The sequence below is a fragment of the Salmo trutta genome, chromosome 18 (genome assembly GCF_901001165.1).
Source record: "Salmo trutta chromosome 18, fSalTru1.1, whole genome shotgun sequence".
In the NCBI taxonomy this organism is placed as follows: Eukaryota; Metazoa; Chordata; class Actinopteri; order Salmoniformes; family Salmonidae; genus Salmo; species Salmo trutta.
This window is the reverse complement of record NC_042974.1, coordinates 20,092,711-20,115,130: the sequence shown is the minus strand read 5'-3', so window position 1 is coordinate 20,115,130 and position 22,420 is coordinate 20,092,711. Positions and strand designations below refer to the sequence as shown.

The window sequence follows — 22,420 nt, the reverse complement described above, 5'->3', positions numbered from 1 at the left end:
TTTGTTTAGATACTGTATGTTTTATAGTTCATTAACATGATTTGTATTACATTTCATAAACACGTTGTTAATTATTTTGACCCAGTCTTTCATTCTATTCATTCCACGTTGCAATGTTAAAGAAATCATTGGCATGTAGCTAGCTAGCTAGCAGAGGATCAATAATGACGAGAGACAAGAACTTCAATAAATAGGCCTAATGATTTAATAAATCATTTATACTGAACAAAAATATAAACGCAACATGTAAAGTGTTGGTCCCATGTTTCATGAGCTGAAATTAAAGATCCCCAAATACTTCCATACGGACAAAACGCTTATTTCTCTCAAAAATGTTTTTTCAAATTTGTCTACATGTGTTGGGGACAGTAAAAGGCCACTCTAAAATGTACATTTATTTCCTACACAACACAATGCCACAGATGTCTGAAGTTTTGAGGGAGTGTGCAATTGGCATGATGTCCATCAGAGAATTTCCACCAGAGCTGTTGCGAGAGAATTCAAAGTACATTTCTCGACCATAAGCAGCCTCCAACTTCGTTTTAGAGTACTTGTCAGTATGTCCAGAATGGCCTCACAACCGCAGACCACATGTAACCACGCCAGCCCAGGACCTTCACATCTGGCTTCTTCACCTGCAGGATCATCTGAGACCTACTAGACACCTGATGAACTGAGGAGTATTTCTGTCTGTAATAAAGCCCTTTTGTGCGGAAAAACTCATTCTAATTGGCAGGTCCTGGCTCCCCAGTGGGTGGGGTGGGCCTGGCTCCCAAGTAGGTGGGCCCACCCATGGCTGCGCTCCTGCCCAGTCATGTGAAATCCATAGACTTGGGACTAATGAATTGAATTAAATTGACTGTTTTCTTATATGAACATTGACTGTTTTCTTATATGAACTGTTACTCAGTAAAATCGTTGAAATTGTTGAATGTTGCATTTATATTTTTATTCAGTATATAACTAGGCAACAAGAACTTAATGATTTGATGAATAATGTATAAATAGGCAACAACCAGCTGATTGTCAAGTCAACAATATAGTTATGGAGGATAGCTAGGCTAAAGGCAAGCTAACACACAAAACATCAAGCAGCTGAAATGACTGCAAACTGTGTGCACATTTGTTTCTTTTACCATAATTTCTTTATCGCCATTTCTTTGTTTATATCCTTTATAATGATCCTGATAACTGAATTTGCCTTGCTCAGAGAAGCTGTCAGTCACGCCTGTGGGAGAATGGATGTTAACAGGCATTACCTGTGGAATGCGGGTATTGTGGTGCTATAGCTCCCTGCTATCAACCAATCAGCATCCAGGATCCAAACAACCCGTTTTCTAAATGTTTACATTACATGAGTAGATATGCAAAGAAGTTTATACTCTCATCGTGTCGACTGTGTAGACTTACTCTCTAATCAATAGATTGTTGTTTTGTGTACTACCCTCCAACCGAATGTATTGTAAAACACCTTAAATACCCACCGTAGTCTGGCACCGGTGATGTATTCTTTCCTTTAATGTATTGTATGGTATTTGTTTTTAGACAACCTGAGAGCTTATGAGTGGTCCTATGAGTGTCAGAGTGTCACCTGCGCAGGCTTTGACGTGCTGCAAAGGCTTCTGGTCCACCAGGCTCACCTGCCTCAGGTGTACGGAGCGCTGGCCTCTCTACTGCTGGGGAAGAGAGGAGGAGAAACACCTGCCGGACAGGTAACATGACACTAACCTGGATATAAAGTAGTTAAAGTACAGTAAAGTGACTTAAGTTACATTGAAGTGAAATGGCAAGATATTAGGAGCATTTTAATAGGGCTCCTACCACTCCGGTTATTTTGCACAATTCAATTCTCATGATTAACTGTAAAGTAAATCAAACAAAGCTAAATCTATTTTGGCATCCATGAGATGATTCCTGTGTTGGACTTTAAACGTGTATGTCCTCTGTGGTCTCCTCTGTAGCTGGATCTGGATGAAGTTCTGCAGGCAGTGATTGACAGCACAGCGTACACAAACTCTGCTCCCCTACAGCTGTGTTCAAAGTCTGCAGCGATGCTACTGGAGCTGGTCAAGGCCATCATCACACAGGTGAGACAACTGGGTTCAAAACATAACACAGAAATGATTTTACATTCTCACTCTGAGACAATTGCGCTAATGTAGTCTCAAAGCACTTAACATTGTAAATGGTTACTATTAATGGCATCAGTTTGAACTTACTATACACCCTTCCTCAATCTAAATACTGTCCTGTTTGTTGTCGCTCTCCATGTATAGCGGTCATCTGCCGCTGATGCATCTTGGGAGTTGCAGTTTCCCGGCAGTGTGATGCAGTTCCTCTGTCTGGTACACAATCACCGCTCCCGAGACCCACTATGGACGTCTCCAGAGTTTCTACACACACTTGCCAGCACTGTGTTTCCCCCTGAGGTGTGTGTGTCTTTCTCCTCCTCTACTTCATCTTTCTTCTGTAGTGGCATCAGACCTATGATGGGGGTTTTGATAAATAGTAATATTCTTGCTCTCGTCTCCTCAGAGTGAAGAGGAGGTGCCTAAGTGGGTGTGTCAGCCAACCAGGAAGCAGGTGTGTGACTTCATCCGTATCCTCTTAATGGACAGCCTGCTCAACGTGCCTGCCAAAGAACACATACACCCCCTACTGCTGCTACTGGAGGTATACACACACACACACACACACACACACACACACACACACACACACACACACACACACACACACACACACACACACACACACACACACACACAGGTGAGGTAAACTTCTATGGGCTACGTGTGACGCTAGCGTCCCACCTGTGGGACACAGCCAGTGAAATATCAGGGCGGAAAATTTATTCAAAATAATCCACATTTATGTAGAAATACCTCCGTTTTGTTCGTGCGTTCAGATCACTTATCCAAAGGCATAACACGCGAGCGCGGAATGAGAGACGAAAAGTCAAAATGTTCCATTACCGTACTGAGAAGCATGTCAAACGCTGTTTAAAATCAATCTTTATGGTATTTTTAACTTAAAATTGCGATAATATTCTAACCAGACAATAGCATATTCATTCAAGAAGAAAAAGAAGGAACGGCGTGCTCGCGTGACCGTGCATATCCAATCACTTTGTTGCCAGGCAGACCACTCAGTGAATGAGCTCCTATACTCTGCCCAGTGACAGGAGAATGCTCAAACCACTTTCTGAAGGCTTTAGACAGCCAATGGAAGCCTTAGGAAGTGCAACGTCACCCCACAGAAACTGTAGCTTCGATAGAGAATCAACAGAAGGACAACGAATTGTCAGACAGGGCACTTCCTGCATGGAATCTTCTCAGGTGTTTGCCTGCCATATGAGTTCTGTTATACTCACAGACACAATTCAAACAGTTTTAGAAACTTCAGAGTGTTTTCCATCCAAATCTACTAATAATATGCATATTCTGGTTTCTGGGCCAGAGTAGTAACCTGTTTAAATTGGGTACGTTTTTCATCCGGCCGTGAAAATACTGCCCCCTAGCCCAGACAGGTTAATAAACGACTGTATTCCCCTGTTTTATCCAGGAGGTGCCGCTCTTGGCCCAGTTATAAGACAGAGGGAGAGTATTCATTGAGTACCTTAGCATGCACACTAATAATTCAATATTTAACAGATTATGGCAGTAGGCCAAGTATGGCAATAGTCATGTAAACACTTTACTCTGCTTATCTTAAATCAGCATAAGGTCAAAATCCAAGTAAGCATACACTGATTAAAACACCTGGTTTTCTTAGCAACCTTTATAATTATTAGGACATGTAAGCAGCTTAAAACCTCTTATGGGCAGGTGGGACGGTAGCGTCCCAACATCCGGTGAAATTGCAGAGCGCGAAATTCAAACTACAGTATTATAAATATTTAACTTTCATAAAATCACAAGTGTAAACACATCAAATTAAAGCTTTACTTCTTGTTAATCCAGCCGCTGTGTCAGATTTCAAAAAGGCTTTATGGCGAAAGCACACCATGCGATTATCTGAGGACAGCGCCCCGCATACAAACACATGAAAAACATACTTCTTAAAGGAGAGTCTTGGCTTTAAAATGGTGTAAAATAGTCATATGTTTGAAAAATTGAAGTTTTGGGATTTTTGAGGACTTTGTAATTCGCGCCATGCCCTATCATTGGATATTGGAGCGGTGTTCCGCTAGCGGAACATCTAGATGTAAGAGGTTAATGAGTTACAATCTTCCGACTTAAAACCTGTTAGGGCTAGGGGGCAGTATTTACACGGCCGGATAAAAAACGTACCCGATTTAATCTGGTTACAGCTCCTGCCCAGTAACTAGAATATGCATATAATTATTGGCTTTGGATAGAAAACACCCTAAAGTTTCTAAAACTGTTTGAATGGTGTCTGTGAGTATAACAGAACTCATATGGCAGGCAAAAACCTGAGAAGATTCCATGCAGGAAGTGGCCTGTCTGACAAGTTGTTGTTCTTCTTGCCTCTGTTTATTGAAGACTGAGGATCTTTGCTGTAACGTGACCCTTCCTACGGCTCCCATAGGCTCTCAGAGCCTGGGAAAAAACTGAACGATATCGAGGCAGCCCCAGGCTGAAACACATTATCGCTTTTGACAAGTGGCCGATCAGAGGACAATGGGCTTAGGCGCGTGCCCGAGTCGACCTCATGCTTTATTTTCTTTCGTCTGTTTACCTAATTGCAGATTCCCGGTCGGAATATTATTTCTTTTTTACGAGAAAAATGGCATACAAATTGATTTTAAACAGCGGTTGACATGAGGTCGAAACGGAACACAGCGGAACACATCCTCATTCATGTTTCCATCACAACTCCACTTTTGCGCAGCTGATGCTGGCTATTTAATTGGGAATTAAAAGGGGAAGCTCCCTATTGGAAGGAGAAGCACTAATTAATTAAGAATTAAAGGGATAGCGCCCTATTTGAAGGAGAAGCACTGAGACGGTTCAGAAACATTCAGGGCCGTCACACACCCCCTCCCCTGGAAAAAGCCGACCATTGCCCTGGAAGGCACATCTTGGTCGGGGAAACCGAGAAAGGTCTCCTCATCACTTTCCTCTACAAAAATATTAATTACTTTTTGGTGCTCACGCTCCTCAGCCAAGGGGTCACAGGCCTTAAGGCGTGAGACTTCTGGGTCTGGGAATCCGAGAAAAGTCTCCTCACTTTCCTCTTCAAAGATCTCCAGGACCTTGCGGCGCTCAATCTCCTCAAATTCCTCAGCCGAGGGGTAACAGGCCTTAAGGCGTGAGACATGGACAACGCGCATATCTTCACCTGTGTCCTCTTTCACCACTCGATAGTTCAAAGGGCCACTCTGCTCCACAATCCTATATGGTCCTTGCCATTTAGGAGCGAGCTTGGCCGAGAAGAATTGTTCAGCTTTTGAATAAGGATGAGAGCGAAGCCACACCCGATCACGAAGCTGGAACTGCATGTCTCGTCTCTTCTTATCATAATTTCGCTTCTGCTTGAGTCGAGCCTGGATCATGTTCTTTGAGACAAGAGCTCTCAAGTTGTGGAGATGGACTACCTGGTCATAGCAAGCAGCGTCTGGAGTAACCTGCTGGGGCTGTAGCACCATCTCCAAGGGTCCTCGGAGGGGACGACTCAGGTTCAGCTCTGCAGGTGTGACTCCAGTGGACTCTTGCACAGCAGAATTCAGGGCAAATCGAAAATCGTGAAGGTGCTTGTCCCAGTGTTTGTGCTGGGTCCCTACATAGGAAGCAACCATTGTTTTCAAGGTTCGATTAACTCTCTCAGTGAGGTTGGTCTGTGGGTGATAGGCCGTGGTCAACTTCTGTCTCAGGTTCCATCTTTGACAGGTCTCCTCAAAGAGATCAGAGACGAATTGGGAACCTCGATCAGACAGGATGTAATCAGGCACTACCCAGCGAGTCAGGATCTCTTTCGTAAGGATGTTAGAGACTGTCCTTGCTGTGGCCTGACGCAGGGCAAAGAGCTCCACCCACTTGGAATAGTAATCAACAAAAACAAGCATGTACACATTCTGATTGGAGCTTCTAGGAAATGGACCCATCAAATCCACTCCTAATATTTCCCAAGGTCGGGTAACCACAGTTTTCTGCCACTTGCCGGCAGGCTTTCTACCTTCTGGTTTGTACATTTGACAAACCTGACAGTTTCGGATGTGTGACTTCACATCCATGCTCAGATGTGGCCAGTACAGTAATGCTTGCAACCGCTTGTAGGTTTTGAACCTGCCCAAATGACCAACTAATGGGTATTCATGGAAATGTTGCAGCAGTTGAAGGCGTAGAGTTTCAGGTATGTACATTTGGTATAGTGTTCTGTGAGGTAGTTGTACAACGCGGTAGACTTTGTCTTCAATGATGGTCAGCTTGGTGGTAGGATTGACCATCTTTTCTCCATCTTCCAGAATAGTCTGGTACAAAGCCTGTACTTCTGGATCATCCTGTTGGGCTTTCCAAATGGCCTCATCAGAGATGGGAAAGTCAGTTTTGGGTGAGTCTTGCCTGCTTGACAGGACAGTAGCACATGTAAGATGAGGGCCACCATTACCACCAGCAGGAGCTCTGGATAAGGCATCTGGAACAGTGTTGTATTTTCCTTTCCTGTATTCTACTGCAAAGGTGAACTCTTGCAACCGTAGAGCCCATCTGATAAGTCTGGTGCTTGGTTTGTTGGTCTTGAACACCCACACAAGGGAGGAATGGTCAGTGACCACAGTGAAGTGTCTTCCCTCCAGGTAGTACCTCCACTTTTCCAAAGCCCAGACAACTGCAAGGCACTCTTGCTCGGTTGTGGAGTAGTTCCGTTCTGCTCCATTCAATGTTCGACTGGCGAACGCTAGCACTTCTTCAGTGCCAAGTCCAGTCTGTTGGACTAGGACAGCACCAAGTCCAACATCACTTGCATCAGTGTAAACAACAAAAGGGCAATCAAAGTTGGGATGACCCAAAATGGGAGGTGTGACGAGGTGTCGTTTCAGGGTTTCAAAAGAGGTCTGGCACTCTGCCGTCCATCGGAATTTCGCACCTTTTCGCTTCAATGCGTTGAGGGGTTCTGCCACCTGGGAGAAGTTCAACACAAACCGATGGTACCATCCAGCCATCCCAAGGAACCGTTGAAGGGCCTTGAGTGTGGTTGGGACAGGGAAATCTTGTACCGCCTTGGTCTTTTCGGGATCCACATGAGTGCCGTCAAAAGACACAATATGGCCAAGGAACTTCAGGGAGGTTTGGCAGAAGTTGCTCTTCTTCATGTTCAATGTCAGACCAGCTTCCCTTAGCTTGTCCAACACTGCTTGAAGATCTTGAAAGTGTTGTTCTCTGGTCTGGGAGTAGATAATTATATCGTCCAGGTAGACGAAACAGATCTTCCCTTTGAGCTCACCTAACGCAATCTCCATCAGTCTTTGGAAAGTGGCAGGTGCATTCTTTAATGCAAAAGGCATCACCTTAAAGGAAAACAAGCCCTCGGCACAGACAAAAGCCGTCTTATCCTTGCTTTCCTGGTCCATCTCAACCTGCCAATAGCCACTATTGAGGTCAAGGGTAGTGAACACAACCGCACCAGACAATGACTCCAGGATCTCTTGGATGGTGGGAAGAGGATAGGCATCAGTCTGGGAAATCTTGTTGGTCTTCCTATAGTCCACACAAAATCTAAGACCACCGGTCTTTTTTGGGATGAGGACAACAGGAGCAGCCCAGGGAGAGGATGAACGTTCAATTATATTTTGTGTCAACATATCATTAATGAGTCCATTTTGGATGATTAGCTTTGCTGGGGACAAACGATATGGCTTCTGCTTGATCGGCATTTCCTGTGTAAGGAATATTTTGTGCTTCAGAAGCCCGGTACGTCCCAGCTTTGAAGTACATACATCAGCGTTATTCTGCAGTTGTTCCAACAGCCTTAACTCCTCTGGCTGTTCCAGCTGAGCTCTTCTCACAGCCTGTAAAAGGAGATCATCCGAAGGATTATCAAGGGTTAGTGGTACTGGAGCAATGGCAGAGAAGACTGCCACATTTGGACCCCAATCATGTAACTTTGTAGCTTCTGACTGGAAGAAATGCTTCTTGCTCGGATTGTATGGAAACCAGTAGCAATTGTGTGCGATATCAATCTGGACACCACTGAAGTACATGAAATCAATTCCCAACACGACAGGAAAAGCAAGGTTCTTGGTTTGTAGGATAACAGAAGGAATCATATAGGAGTGGTTACACAGGCGGAACTCTACCTCACTCCATCCAAGTGGTCGTTTAGCCTCACCATCAGCCAGATAGAGTGGACCTTCTGTCCACGGCTTCAAGTTGTAGTGTTGACCTTTAACCTCCTTCCACAGTTTCTCATTGAGCAGTGTGTAGGATGACCCGGTGTCCAGGATGGCTCTTCCTGTCCATGGACCTATGGACAGGGGTACCACCAGTTGGTGCGGTATTAACTGAAAGGAAGGGGATGTCGATGGGGGGGCGTAGGCAGTGACTCTTGGGGTTTCAACTCTGGTCAAAGCACCCAGAGTAGGATGGTCGTTCATGCGAAGGGAGTTAGGTGTGTTGGCCTGTTGTGATTTGTGGTTTCTGGAAGGGTTTACTTGATATGGTCTTGGACATGTGGCTGAAGAATGTCCCTTTTGGCTACATCTCCAACAGAACATGGGAGGTGTCTTGGCTGGATACTCTGGCTGTTGTTGATGGTCTGGCTTGGGTAACGGTTTGGGTGTCTGTTTCTTTCTCTGTTCATATTGCTGTTGGCATTCTCTGTCCTTCTCAAACTGCTGTCCCAGGCGAACCAGTCCATCAACAGTGGTGACTCTTTCTCTGAGTTGACTGGCTAGTAGTGGGTTGATGTTCTTCAAGATTAATTTAATGACCTCTTCCTCCTCAATGCCAGGTTTCCACCTTCTGCACAGGGAGTGGTAACCGCATGCAAAGTCACGGATACTCTCTTTCTCTCTTTGCACTTGATTCCTGACTCTGTCTGCCAGCTCATCTGTGTAGTCCTCAGACAGAAATGCAGAGGAAAACTTGGCCTCAAAGTCAGCCCAGGAGTTAGTGGTGAGACGTGCCACATCCCACCAGTCTCGAGCTGTCCCATGCAACACATTCCTCAATGTGGCAAGGAGTTCTTCGTCAGCCAGGGGATTGAGGGCAAGAAAGACACGACATCTTTCCAGATACATTAGCGGATCAGGACTGTCATCCTTTTTCCCAAAGGTGGGAAATTGCAATTTAATGGGCATCGCCCCCACATGACATCTAATCAAATCACCATGAACAAAAGAGCTAGGAGGGATTGAGGAAGTAGAGGGTGAGGGAGTTATCGGACCATGAAAATGAACACCAGGATGCATGGTGGATTGCATCCTGCAAGGGGTGGCTGCAGCATGGCCTCGTCTTAGCTGTTCTGAGGTTCCAGCTTGGCCCTCAGTGGTCTGAACAGAAGTGGACACCAGAGAAGCTCTGTGCAAGGAGTTGTGCCTAATGGAGGCCATGTCAACAGACACGTCATCCAACATTTTAACACAATTAGAGAGCTCTTTCTGCAAGTGGTCTACAGTGTTAACCAGAGGAGAAAAAACAGAACTAACGTCCTTGAGGACCTCTGTGTGATGATGTTGCAGGCGCCACTGGAGAGTGGCAGTGAGTTGGGTTTGTTGGTAGTCAAACTGCCTGTCCATGGCACCAGTAACATCCCATCTTCCACTCTCACTGAGCTCTGTCAGCGTGTGGGTTAGAGTGCTCAGTGAGTTTCTGAATTCCATGGCACTCTGTTGTTGCTCTTCACTCAGACATTTGAATATATGGTGGATTAAAGTTTGGAGATGTTGTTGAGTCCGACGAATATCAAGGATGTCATGTTGTAAGACTATAACCTCTGGAGATAAACCAGACAATGGAGGAAGGTTGGGCGTCAGAGGGAGGGCTAGCTCAGTACTTCCACACAGATCCATGTCAATAAGGGAGTAGCTGGTTAGACCTCCTGTGGCCTGTGGTCCAGACCGAGCCTTCAGATTCCCAGGGCTCTGGCCCAAATCAACTCCATTAACATTATGATTTGTATTGTCGGCTCGATGGTCAGACTGGCCCTGTGTATTCCCATTGACCGGTATGATATGGATGAGCACATTTTCTTGGGGTGAATCCATTGTTTTAATTCCACACAAAAGATTTGCTTTGGTTATTTCTCAATGTTGAGGTCCCATCTGGGGTGCCATTTTTTATGTAACAGTTTTGACTTGAGGTTATAATTTATAGGGGTGCCAGGTAGGTTGTGCCTACCAGAGAAAATATTAGGTTCTCCTTTTAGTTTGATAGGGAATGAGTCCCATCTGGTCCGTCAAGTCTACACCAATACAAAGGACTCATGTAAATGTCAGGATGGAAATACACTTTTCATGAACCCTTAAAACAATGGAAATAACTGCAAAACAACTGTATTCTTTTGCGTGGTTGTATTAACAACATAAATGATCACACACACAACACTATAACAATAATGAGCTTTAAACAGCTCTAGTTCCTCCAGAAATGTCCTGTACCTCGGGCCTAAAAAGAGTCCAGCCCGGTAAACAAGTTCAGGGAACTCAAGTGACCTTAGTCACGCAATGTTTGTCCGTTCATAAAGTGTAGTGTAAATCCAGTGTCAATCGGACCATCATAATAACAAATATTCTACCACAACTATAAAGCGTATCACATCTTAGTAAGTCCTCAACTACAACTAACTACATAAATCATCACGGTATACATCACACCCAAAACAAATGAAATACCGTATACAAAAAAGGTTGTAGTCAGTCGGTCAGTCAGAGAAGCCAATCCGCCGACAGATCTCCAGCGGAGAAAGGCCACGAAAACCAACGGAGGTGTAGTCCACGGAGGCAAAGAGTGGATCCGATCCTGGGTAGATTTTCTATTAGGCTACACAAAGCACACTTTTACAGCAACACAACAAACGGAAGAGAGAAGCTTCAGAACTGAGGGTCGAACACATCCTCATTCATGTTTCCATCACAACTCCACTTTTGCGCAGCTGATGCTGGCTATTTAATTGGGAATTAAAAGGGGAAGCGCCCTATTGGAAGGAGAAGCACTGAGACGGTTCAGAAACATTCAGGGCCGTCACACGATGCACCAAGTCTGGAAGCAACCAGACCCTGAACAGATTCTACCCCCAAGCCATAAGACGGCTAAATAGTTAACCAATAGCTACCCGGGCTATCTGCATTTACCATATTTGCACTCACTCTTTTGACTCATCACATACGCTGCTGTTACTGTTTATTATCTATCCTGTTGCATAGTAATTTATCCCTACGTATATGTACATATCTACCTCAATTGCCTCATACCCCCACATTAACTCGGTACTGGCACCCTGTACATATAGCCAAGTTATCATTACTCATTTTGTATTTATTCCTTGTGTTATTATTTTTATATTATTTGTAAAAAATACATCTGCATTGTTGGGAAGGGCCCGTAAGAAAGCATTTCACTGTTAGTCTACACCTTTTATTTATGGAGCATTTGACGAATAACATTTTATTTTATTTGACTTCCAGTCATTTTGCTAATGCTAGTTAGCATTGGCTTGCGAAACTACCTCTAACTTATTTCATATTTTACACAGAGGCATAAAAATGTCTACTAGTTCATCTGACTCTGGGGAAGTAGATAAAGGATCTCATTGCCAAAATCCCGAAGTATACCTTTAAAAAGGATCCGCCCCATTTTTCTAATTTTTCACCTAAAATGACATACCCAAATCTAACTGCCTGTAGCTTAGGACCATCAACATGGCATGAAAAGGGATGCCAGTAAGGGGAGAGGAAAAGTTCACCATTTGGCCCACCAGAGTACTCGCTCCTACCGGTGAGCCTGGTCTTTTAGTGGACAGGTGAAGACAAAATGACTAGTAGTCCCACAATAGAGGAAGCTCTTAGTGGGAAGCCTGTATAGCCATTAAGCTGGAGACAGTCTAGCTCTCCCTCGTTGCATGCGCTCGGGAAGAGGTGAATCGGCAGTCTTCGGAGGCTCTCGGGGGAACTCGAGTAGCCTAAGTTTCTCTTGGCAGCGGAGCCGCCGGGGACTTCTGGGATACCTCGGAGGTGAGGTGGAATCGAAACTCCTCTCATTCCTTCGTTCCCGTAGTCACCCATCGATCCGAATGGTCAAGGCGATGAGCGAGTCGAGATCCGTTGGTAGTTCCCGGGCTGCAAGCTCATCCATTTTTCCTCCGATAATCCGTGTAGGAACATGTTGAACAGCGCTTCCGGGTTCCAAGCACTCTCAGCTGCCAACATGTGGAAATACACTGCGTAGTCTGACACACTATGGGAGTCATGATGTAGCTGGAGCAGCTTGCGAGCATCCTCTCTCCCGGACAACAGGGAATCAAACACCTTCCGAACCTCCTCCACGAACTCCTCCAGACTGAGGCAGACGCCGGATTGTTGCTTCCACATCGCCGTGGCCCAGGCGAGTGCCCTCCCGGGAGCACTGGGAGCACTGGGAGAGAAAAGCCCGGCAGGTTCTGGAATCTCCAGCGTAGTGCTCTTAAAGAGGTAAGCGGGGTTCTCAGGACACTGGGGTAGGCTGCCTAACAGACAACCCACAGAATTTCTCCAGCAATGTGTTTAACGCTCGGACATGGCGTTCAGCCAAGGTTTGGAACCCTTCCATAAGACCACGAAGCAACTCCTCGTGACTTCCAATGATGGCTCCTTGGGAGGAGAGGGCGTTGTGGACCTGGTCTTAGTCTGCTGGGTCAGTAATGGCCAGTTCGTACTATCAGGTTTCAGGTATGACCCAGATGTAGACAATGTCGAAGAAACAACATTTTATTTCTAGTACAGAGGCAGGTATTGCATTGCTTGCTGTTTGGGGTTTTAGGCTGGGTTTCTGTACAGCACTTTGAGATTTCAGCTGATGTACGAAGGGCTATATAAATACATTTGATTTGATTTGATTTGTCAAAGGCAGGCAGAGGTCAGTAATCCATAAAGGGTGCAACAGGTCCAGAACAGCAGGCAGTCTCAGGGCAGGCAGGGGTCAATAATCCAGTGAGATGGGGCAAGGTAAGAACGACAGGCAGGCTCAGGATTAAGGCAGGCAGGATGGTCAAAACCGGGAAGGACTAGAAAACAGGAGCAATAACAGACAGGAGCAGGTGAACAAACGCTGGTAGGTTTCACGAAACAAAACTAATTGGCAACAGACAAACGGAGAACAAAGTTATAAATACACTGGGGATAATGGGGAAGATGGGCGACACCTGGAGGGAGTGAAGACAAGCACAAAGACAGGTGAAACAGATCAGGATGTGATTCCGTGTCCTTACTCAACATTGACAGGAGCGCTACAAACAAAAGAAAATGAATAAATTGACGAATCGTAAATGGAATGAAATAAACCAAAACTTGTTCCTCACAATGTATCCTAGGTTGTGCAGTCCTCAGACAACGTTGTCCACTCCGACAATGACAATGGTAAAAGACTAATAATAATATATTGAATGCATTAACAGAAATAACCTTAACCAAACAAACATTGTAGATTAGAAATGATGGGAATTAACGGTAAATGTACTACTGGTGACACTGGTGTGCCATCCCCGCAGCCTCCGCAATGGATTAGTTCACTGGGACAGGCGTGAATCAGACAGGTGTCTCATCTGCCATAAGAAAATATATATGCTGTACTAGTCAAAAGTTTGGACACGCCTACTCATTCCAGGGTTTTTCTTTATTTGTACAATTTTTTACATTGTAGAATAATGGTGAAGACATCAAAACTATGAAATAACACATATGGAATCATATAGTAACCCAAAAAAGTGTTACAAAAAATCTAAATATATTTATTCAAAGTAGCTACTCTTTGCCTTGATGACAGCTTTGCACACTCTTGGCATTTTCTCAACCAGCTTCATGAGCTGGTTGAGAAAATTATTATTGGCCTTCTCAAAGGTGAATGCATTTCAATTGAAAGGTGTGCCTTGTTAAAAGTTATTGTGGAATTTCTTTCCATATTAATGCATTTGAGCCAATCAGTTGTGTTGTGACAAGGTAGGGTTGGTATCCAGAAGATAGCCCTATTTGGTAAAATAGTCCATATTATGGCAAGAGCAGCTCAAATAAGCAAAGAGAAACAACAGTCCATCATTACTTTTAGACATAAAGGTCAGTCAATACGGAAAATGTCAAGAACTTTTAATATTTCTTCAAGTGCAGTCGCAAAAACCATCAAGCACTGTGATGAAACTCTCATGAGGACCGCCACAGGAAAGGAAGACCCAGAGTTACCTCTGCTGCAGAGGATAAGTTCATTAGAGTTTCCAGGCTCAGAAATTGCAGCCCAAATAAATGCTTCACAGGGTTCAAGTAACTGACACATCTCAACATATACTGTTCAGAGGAGACCGCGTGAATCAGGCCTTCATGGTTGAATTGCTGCAAAGAAACTACGAAAGGACACCAATGAGAAGAAGAGACTTGCTTGGGCCAAGAAACACAAGCAATGGACATTAGAGCGGTGGAAATCTGTCCTTTGGTCTGATGAGTCCAAATGTTTGATTTTTGGTTCCAACTGCCGTTAGTTTGTGAGACACAGAGTAGGTGAACGGATGATCTCCGCATGTGTGGTTCCCACCGTGAAGCATTGCGGAGGAGGTGTGATGGTTTGGGGGTGCTTTGCTGGTGACACTGTCACTGATTTATTTAGAATTCAAGGCACACTTAACCAGCATGGCTACCACAGCATTCTGCAGTGATACGGCAAACCATCTGGTTTGCGCTTAGTTGGACTGTCATTTGTTTTTCAACAGGACAATGACCCAACCCACCTCCAGACTATGTAAGGGCTATTTGACCAAGAAGGAGAGTGATGGAGTCAGATGCTTCAGATGACCTGGCCTCCACAATCACCCGACCTCAACCCAATTGAGATGATTTGGGATGAGTTGGACTTCAGTGTGATGGAGAAGCAGCCAACAACTGCTCAGCATATGTGGAAACTCTTTCAAGATTGTTGGAAAAGCATTCCAGGTGAAGCTGGTTGAGAGAATACCAAGTGTGCAAAGCTGTCATCAAGGCAAAGGGTGGCTACTTTGCAGAATATAGAATATAAAATGTATTTTGATATTTGTATCACTTTTTTGGTTGCTTTGGGATTCCATATATGTCTTATTATAGTTTTAATGTCTTCACTATTATTCTACAATGTAGAAAATAGTAAAATAAAGAAAGATCCTTGAATGAGTTGGTGTGTCTAAACTTTTGACTGGTACTGTATATTTACGACTGCTCGACTAAAAGAAGATTTGTCGACCAACAGCCTAGCTACCAGTCGATTAAATGGGGTCAGCCCAACCTGGATTGTACAATATTTGCACATTATTCTTTCCTCAGTTCTTCAAGCTCTGTCAAGTTGGTTGTTGATCTTTGCTAGATAGACATTTTCAAGTCTGCCATAGATTTTCAAGACAATTTAAGTTAAAACTGTAACTAGGCCACTCAGGAACATTCAATGTCATTTTGGTAAGCCATTCCAATGTATTTTTGGCCTTGTGTTTTAGGTTATTGGCCTTCTCAAAGGTGAATTTGTCTCCCAGTGTCTGTTGGAAAGCAGACTGAATCAGGTTTTACTCTAGGAAATTACATTTAAAAAACTCCCTAGTTCTTGCCAATGACAAGCATACCCATAACATGATGCAGCCACCACCATGGTTGAAAATTTGAAGTGGTACTCAGTGATGTGTTGTGTTGGATTTGCCCCAAACATAGTGCTTTGTATTCAGGACATAATGTTTCTATCTTTGCCACATGCTTTGCAGTTTTACTTTAGTGCCTTATTGTAAACAGGATGCATATTCAGTACAGGCTTCCTTCTTTTCGATCTGTCATTTAGGTAAGTATTGTGGAGTAACAACAATGTTGTTGACCCATCCACAGTTCTTCTATCAGAGCCATTAAACTCTGTAACTGTTTTATAGTCACCGTTGGCCTCTGTCAGAGTCTAGGTGATGTGGGTAAGAAGGAGTCAGGCGCAGGACACAGAGATGAGCAATAATAATAACTTGAACGCCGCCCGAACAAGGAGAGGCACCAACTTTGGCGGAAGTCGTGACAGCCTCAAGGTTGAAACCCCTGAGCTCTCCGGCAACTGAGTTAGGAAGGACGCCTGTATCTTTGTAGTGACGGTGTATTGATACACCATCTAAAGTGTAATAATTTCACCATGCTCAATAGGATATGTCAGCTTTTTTTTACCCATCTTCCAATAGATGCCCTTCTTTGCGGGGCATTGGAAAACCTCCCTGGTCTTTGTGGTTGAACCTGTGTTTGAAATTCACTGAGGCAGCTTACAGATAATTGTATGTGTGGGGTACAGAGATGAGGTAGTCATAAAAAAATGATGTTGAGTCCATACAACTTATTATATGACTTGTTAAGCTTTATTTTTGACTCCTGAACTTATTTAGGCTTGCCATAAAAAGGGGTTGAATACTTATTGAATCAAGATATTTCAGCTTTTCATTTTTTATATTAATTTGTAAAAATTGACATATGGGGTATTGTGTGTAGGCCAGTCAAAACAAAATCTAAATGTAATCCATTTTAAATTGAGGCTGTAACACAATTTTGTTTTGAAAAATTCAAGCGGTGTGAATACTTTCTGAAGGCAATGGATGTGTCAACTCAAAAACAGAATGCTTGTGGATCCAGAATAATAACGGGATATTGGTATGCATCTAAACGTGGTCCCTGTAGCTAAACACCAGGGGAGATAGAGAGAAGACAGGGATGGCTGCTATCTTAGGAGCACATGTTCAACCCTGTGTGTGTGTGTGTGTGTGTGTGTGTGTGTGTGTGTGTGTGTGTGTGTGTGTGTGTGTGTGTGCATGCGTGTGTGTGTGCGTGTGTTGCAGTATTCCCCAGAAGGAGCATCGTTGGAGCGGAGACAGGTCTTCCAGACTGAATTGATTGAGTTCTTCATGGAAATCATCCACATGACCAGCCAGGAGAATGGACATAACACACACCTCACCACACAGGGTAGAGCACACACGCACTCACACATGTCCACAAAGCATACATACACACAGGCACACAGACACACCTCACACATGCGCACACACTCGTGCACCTACACAGACACACACGCACACAATCACAAAATAATTTCCCATGCAAATGGACAATAAAATATTGTATCATGTCACTCAACAGATCTTTCTCCCTCTGTCATCAGAGTCAAACTCCCAGAGACCTGAGGGGCAGATGGCCACACTGATGGAGAACATGGTGCTTTTCAGTCAGAAGTTTCTGGAGAAACTCTACAGCGGCATGTTTCTGGTTGAGCCAGTGAACCTGCTCACCTTCCTAGCTGACCAGATAGTGGTGGTGAGAAACACTCTGAATGCTATGTGCTGCCATGGGTGTAAGTAATGTTAAAGAATGTTCAGATAAAACTGTAATGTGAAACACAAACATGATTGTTCTTCATTTACCAAGTCAAGATTTGTCAGCTCTATTCAGCTATATTCATAACAATTCTGGTAGCGTTCCAGGCTGACTACGTTGCAGTCGCCTGCCCTATCTCACAACGCCTGGATAAGTGTTAAACAAATTAGCAGTCTGATGTCCGACTTCGAAGTCGGACATCATGCAACCACAATTCCACACAACGCGACTACAATGTAACACCGGCTTTCTGTTTATCTGCAACCATCTGAATGTTTTCACCTGCTGTTTCTTGTCAGGTGCTGGAGAAGGGCCTATCACAGAAAGAGAACACAGTTTCCTCCCTCTACACCAGCACCAACCGAGCCCTGCTCTACTTCCTGTCCCGCCCACAACGCACACAGGCCGAACAGGAAGCTGTCGTCAATACGCTGCGGGTGGTCATGGAGCGCTGGGATGTAGTCATGGCAACCTACAATGCCAACGTGAACTTCATTACCTGCCTGCTGCACTGTCTTCTGTTGATACGATCTGGCAGGTAGGTTACACACATACGTGTACACACACACACGTGTGCACGAGCACTCATACACACACAAACGTACACAGGGTGTTAAAAAGTCAGACCTATGATTGGCTTTATGATCATGGATGCTTTGTACAGTGGCGATTTTAGCATGTAAATCTTGGTGGGGCAAACTCCCACCCAATTGTTTTTATACGCAAGCCACTACACAACACAACACTAAACAATACATTAATTGCACTATAACGGTGACGAATGGTGCCCACAAACTGTTAGGTCCTACATAAAGCTGTCCCAACAGCAGAGCTTTCTTTTCAGCACCATGGAGTGAATGCTTACTGTTGCTACACCTGGCTATCATCGGAGTCTTGAAAAGATTTCTTCTGGCAATTGAGATGTACAAACTATGGCATAAGGGAACGATGAGCGGATAACTCTTACTGACAGTTGTGGCTGCTTTGCGTGATGTATTGATGTCTCTATCTTTGTGAGTTTGTCTGTGCCTAATAATGTTTGTACCATGTTTTGTGCTGCTACCATGTTGTGCTGCTGCCATGTTGTGTTACTACCATGTTGTGTTTCTACCATGCTATGTTGTCATGTGTTGCTGCCATGCTATGTTGTTGTCTTAGGTTTCTCTTTATGTAGTGTTGTGGTGTCTCTCTTGTCGTGATGTGGGTTTTGATGTATAATTTTAAATCCCAACCCCTGTCCCCGCAGTTACCAAATTATTAGGGTGAGGCACATGGTCTACTATCAGCTTACTACACAACATACACTTAGTATTACTTTCTTAGCTACAGTATACATATCTCCCTGGCTTATTACATAATTTATGCAGCAGCATACAATACATTTTTTGACTCACCTTGTTGTGGTGTGCTCATTTGAACATGAAGGTGGCACAGCGGTCCTTCTTGTGGGCAAATTTTGTCATCAATGTGTGGCATTCTCTGAATTTATGGTGCTTTCAAGACAACTGGGAACTCTGAAAAAAACAAGATTGAATCATGACATCAGTGATCTTCAGGTCGGACCTTTAGAAAGAGGCCTGAGTTCCCGACTTGGAATTTCCGACTTGGAATACCGTTCTAAACATATCTTCCCAGTCGGAGCAAATCTTTTTCAGATTGACCAGTTGTTTTGAACTCACTGAAGTCTGAGATTTCCCAGTTCCGAGTTTCCAGTTGTTTTGAATGCGGCAGAAGTCATGCTGGATTGACAGCATGGCCAATGTATTCAACCTTTTCTGGCCCATGGTGTTGCATGAGAAAATGTATCCTTTTGAGCTTGGAAAAGAGACCTTAAACCCAGACTTGGACCACTAGCAGGCTAGTGATTGCTTTGCAAAGCTTGCAGTTAGCCCCTGATTCCTTCCAAACCACTCTTTGTTGAATTTGCGATTTCCTACTTGTTGTGTAATGTTTATGTCCAATGGCCGATGAGCACCGATACGTTTTATCTATAATTTATTTCATCTATAATGGATTTGCCAGTAGATTGTCAACTTGATTCATGATTCACTACTTGTCTAGCTTGCTAGCTAAGATTTTGAAAGTATGATGTTGACATGATCAGTCCAATCAAAGCTACGGTAAAGCTACGTGATTTGACGGAATTTTATCTGTGGCCATTGACCTTCAGCCTTCTTGGATGGGCATTTCTAATGTAAATCTATGGCAGCACTCAAGGGGCTTGAAGTTTCAAACTCTCCCTGTACATTTAGCGGTGACGGAGTGTCCCTTGAAGTGACAGAACACTGAGCCAATCACAGCGCAACTAGAGAAAATTACCAACCACTATTTTCTGCTGGCTGCCCCACCACCACAGAAACCACTGAGCTAGGCTGAAACACCTGTATTTTGGAGCTGTCTTAATCAAGAAAGCAAAAAAGAGACCATGTTTGTATTAACTCAAAGATTTTTTTTTTTTAATTTTGCAAACTGATTTGTGACATGTATTCATGCCAAAATAATGTGCAAAACAGACAACAAAAATTGTGTATGTATATATATATTTATTATTATTGTTATTATTATTATCAGCCCCACCTGCCCTGAATGACGCGTTGCCACTGGCTTTGTATTAATTGTAGGTCTATGCTATGGGATATTGTTTGTGTGCCCTACAGCTACCCAGAAGGCTTTGGGTTTGAAAGGCACAAGAAACACCAGCGGAGAATCCTGTCTCATCTGTTCCCTCTCAAGACCAGCCACACTACCACACTCAGCCAAGTACCTGATTCAGACACAGGTAGGACTGTGTGTGCATGTGTGACAGTAGTGACAGCTGAGCTGATGTCCCTGGTCAAGGCCTGCATCCATAACCCATGAGATTGAGCTGAATGTGTGTGTGTGTTACAGAGCTGATGTCCCTAGCAGAGTCTGTGTGGTCTAAGATCCTGACTGAGAGACGCACCATTCTAGAAGACACCTATAAGATTGAGCTCTCAGCTAATCAGACGCAGAGGATGGGACCTGTCAGCATGAGTGACATCAGCCCGCTGTGGGAGGAGACAGCACTCAAGGTGTGGCAGTTATACACAGGTGAGACCACACACAGGCATGGACGTAGACAGACATCACTCGGGTATACACACAGGTGAAACCACACACATTAATGGACGTACATACACATCACTCAGGTATACACACAGGTGAGACGCAGGCCTGCACAGAATATCAGATCTTTATGCCTGAAAAAGTGAACCACATCAGTATGATCTACTGATCTTGTAATATGCTCAGGCCTGCACTTGTATTTGTACTTTTATTTGCACTTGTATGTCTGACTGAAGGATTGATGGTTTTTGTCCCGTCAGGCAATGTGAAGAGGAAGCTGACTAGCACCATCCAGAGGAAAGATGGTGTAATCAGCTCTGCTATTCGCTCTGTCCACAAACGACTGGGGAGAGAAACTGGCACTGTGGAGGTAACACACACACACACACGCACGTACTCACATGCACACGCACGTACTCACACGCACACACACACACACACACACACACACACACACACACACACACACACACACACACACACACACACACACACACACACACACACACTCATCATGAATCATCATCATCACAGGAGAAGGTGCATGAGATGGAGCCAACGTTTCACCTATCAAAATGTGTATGATAGTTTGGGAGGTATGAAGTAAAGCCAAACTACACTGGACAAGTAGCGTAAGCATAGTGTGGGTGTGTTTGTGTTTGTTGGTATTACTATACTTTTGAGGACCTTGAGTGTGTGTGTCCTTAGGGGAGTGTCGGTTCATTAGCTACATGACCTCTTTGTCACACACATTCCCCTAAACACCCTCACACACGCAGACACATGCACACACAGACACATACACACACTGTCTTGCATAGCTAACCTTGTGGGGACACAAAATTCAGTCCCATTCAAAATCTTTTTTTACCTTAACCCCAAAACCTAACCTTAACACTAACCCTAAAACTAACCCTAGCTCCTAACCCTAACGCTAAACCTAATTCTAATGCTAATTTTAACCTTAATCCACTAGAAATAGTATTTGACCTTGTGGGGAAAAACAAAACGTCCCCAGTTGGTCAACTGTTTGTTTACTATTCTTCTGGGGACGTCTAGTCCCCACAAGTATAGTCAAACACGTCCACATGCACCTAAAGCTCCACACACACACCAATGTCACTGTGCTGTGTGCGTTGGTCCGTCCAGCCCTGTGGGTGTGTTTTGATTATTTCTGTAAATGGATCTGGATTGTCCCATCTGACCACCCCTCAGTGGGCCCAGTAATTGATATCTGTTCGTTTTATCTGCAGTAATACACAGACACACACACACACACTCAGGCTGCTGTTGAAGGTTAAAGACGTGCTTTTTGTTGTTTTCCTCCCGAAACACGCTTCCCACATCATTATTTCCTCCTGCAGATGAAGACGTCGCACCATCTGGATCAGGACGTAGAGACGTATTACTCATGCGCACAGGCATGAAATTACAGCGTCTGTCTGTCTTTCAGTCTTGCCCCACAAACTCTGTTTGTTGTGTGTGTGTGTCTGTGCATGTCTCTCCCTTCCTCTGTGTGTGTGTGTGTGTGTGTGTGTGTGTGTGTGTGTGTGTGTGTGCGTGCGTGCGTGCGTGTCTCGGACCACCTAAACAGGCGTTGGTAATTTTAGTGGTACAAATCTGATGAAAACATGATTCATTTTGTGTTCTTCTTTATCATATCATCTGCTGACAGACCATCTACTGCTTGATGAATGGTCTCTACCTTCTGAAAGGCAGAGCAGTCAGGAAATAGGATTTAACAGAATATATTTTTCAGCACAGAAAATCGGTATTCTCATGTAATAGTCTGTAGCTACTGAACGGTTTGACCTACAACACTATTATGACCACTTTATGGAATGGGGA

At 44.1% G+C, this 22,420-nt stretch overlaps 1 protein-coding gene across 2 annotated transcripts in view; it reads left to right on the top strand.

Annotated features, from left to right (window-relative positions):
* The window catches only part of wdfy4 (WDFY family member 4), a 195,701-nt gene that overhangs the window by 71,033 nt on the left and 102,248 nt on the right, over positions 1-22,420 (top strand). For both annotated transcript variants that reach the window (XM_029697915.1, XM_029697914.1), the window contains exons 33-42: positions 1,546-1,712; positions 1,962-2,087; positions 2,277-2,429; positions 2,536-2,673; positions 16,951-17,077; positions 17,274-17,425; positions 17,785-18,023; positions 20,143-20,264; positions 20,375-20,557; positions 20,833-20,942. In XM_029697915.1, coding sequence (XP_029553775.1) covers positions 1,546-1,712; positions 1,962-2,087; positions 2,277-2,429; positions 2,536-2,673; positions 16,951-17,077; positions 17,274-17,425; positions 17,785-18,023; positions 20,143-20,264; positions 20,375-20,557; positions 20,833-20,942 — 1,517 coding nt within the window. The remainder of the gene's footprint in view (positions 1-1,545; positions 1,713-1,961; positions 2,088-2,276; positions 2,430-2,535; positions 2,674-16,950; positions 17,078-17,273; positions 17,426-17,784; positions 18,024-20,142; positions 20,265-20,374; positions 20,558-20,832; positions 20,943-22,420) is intronic.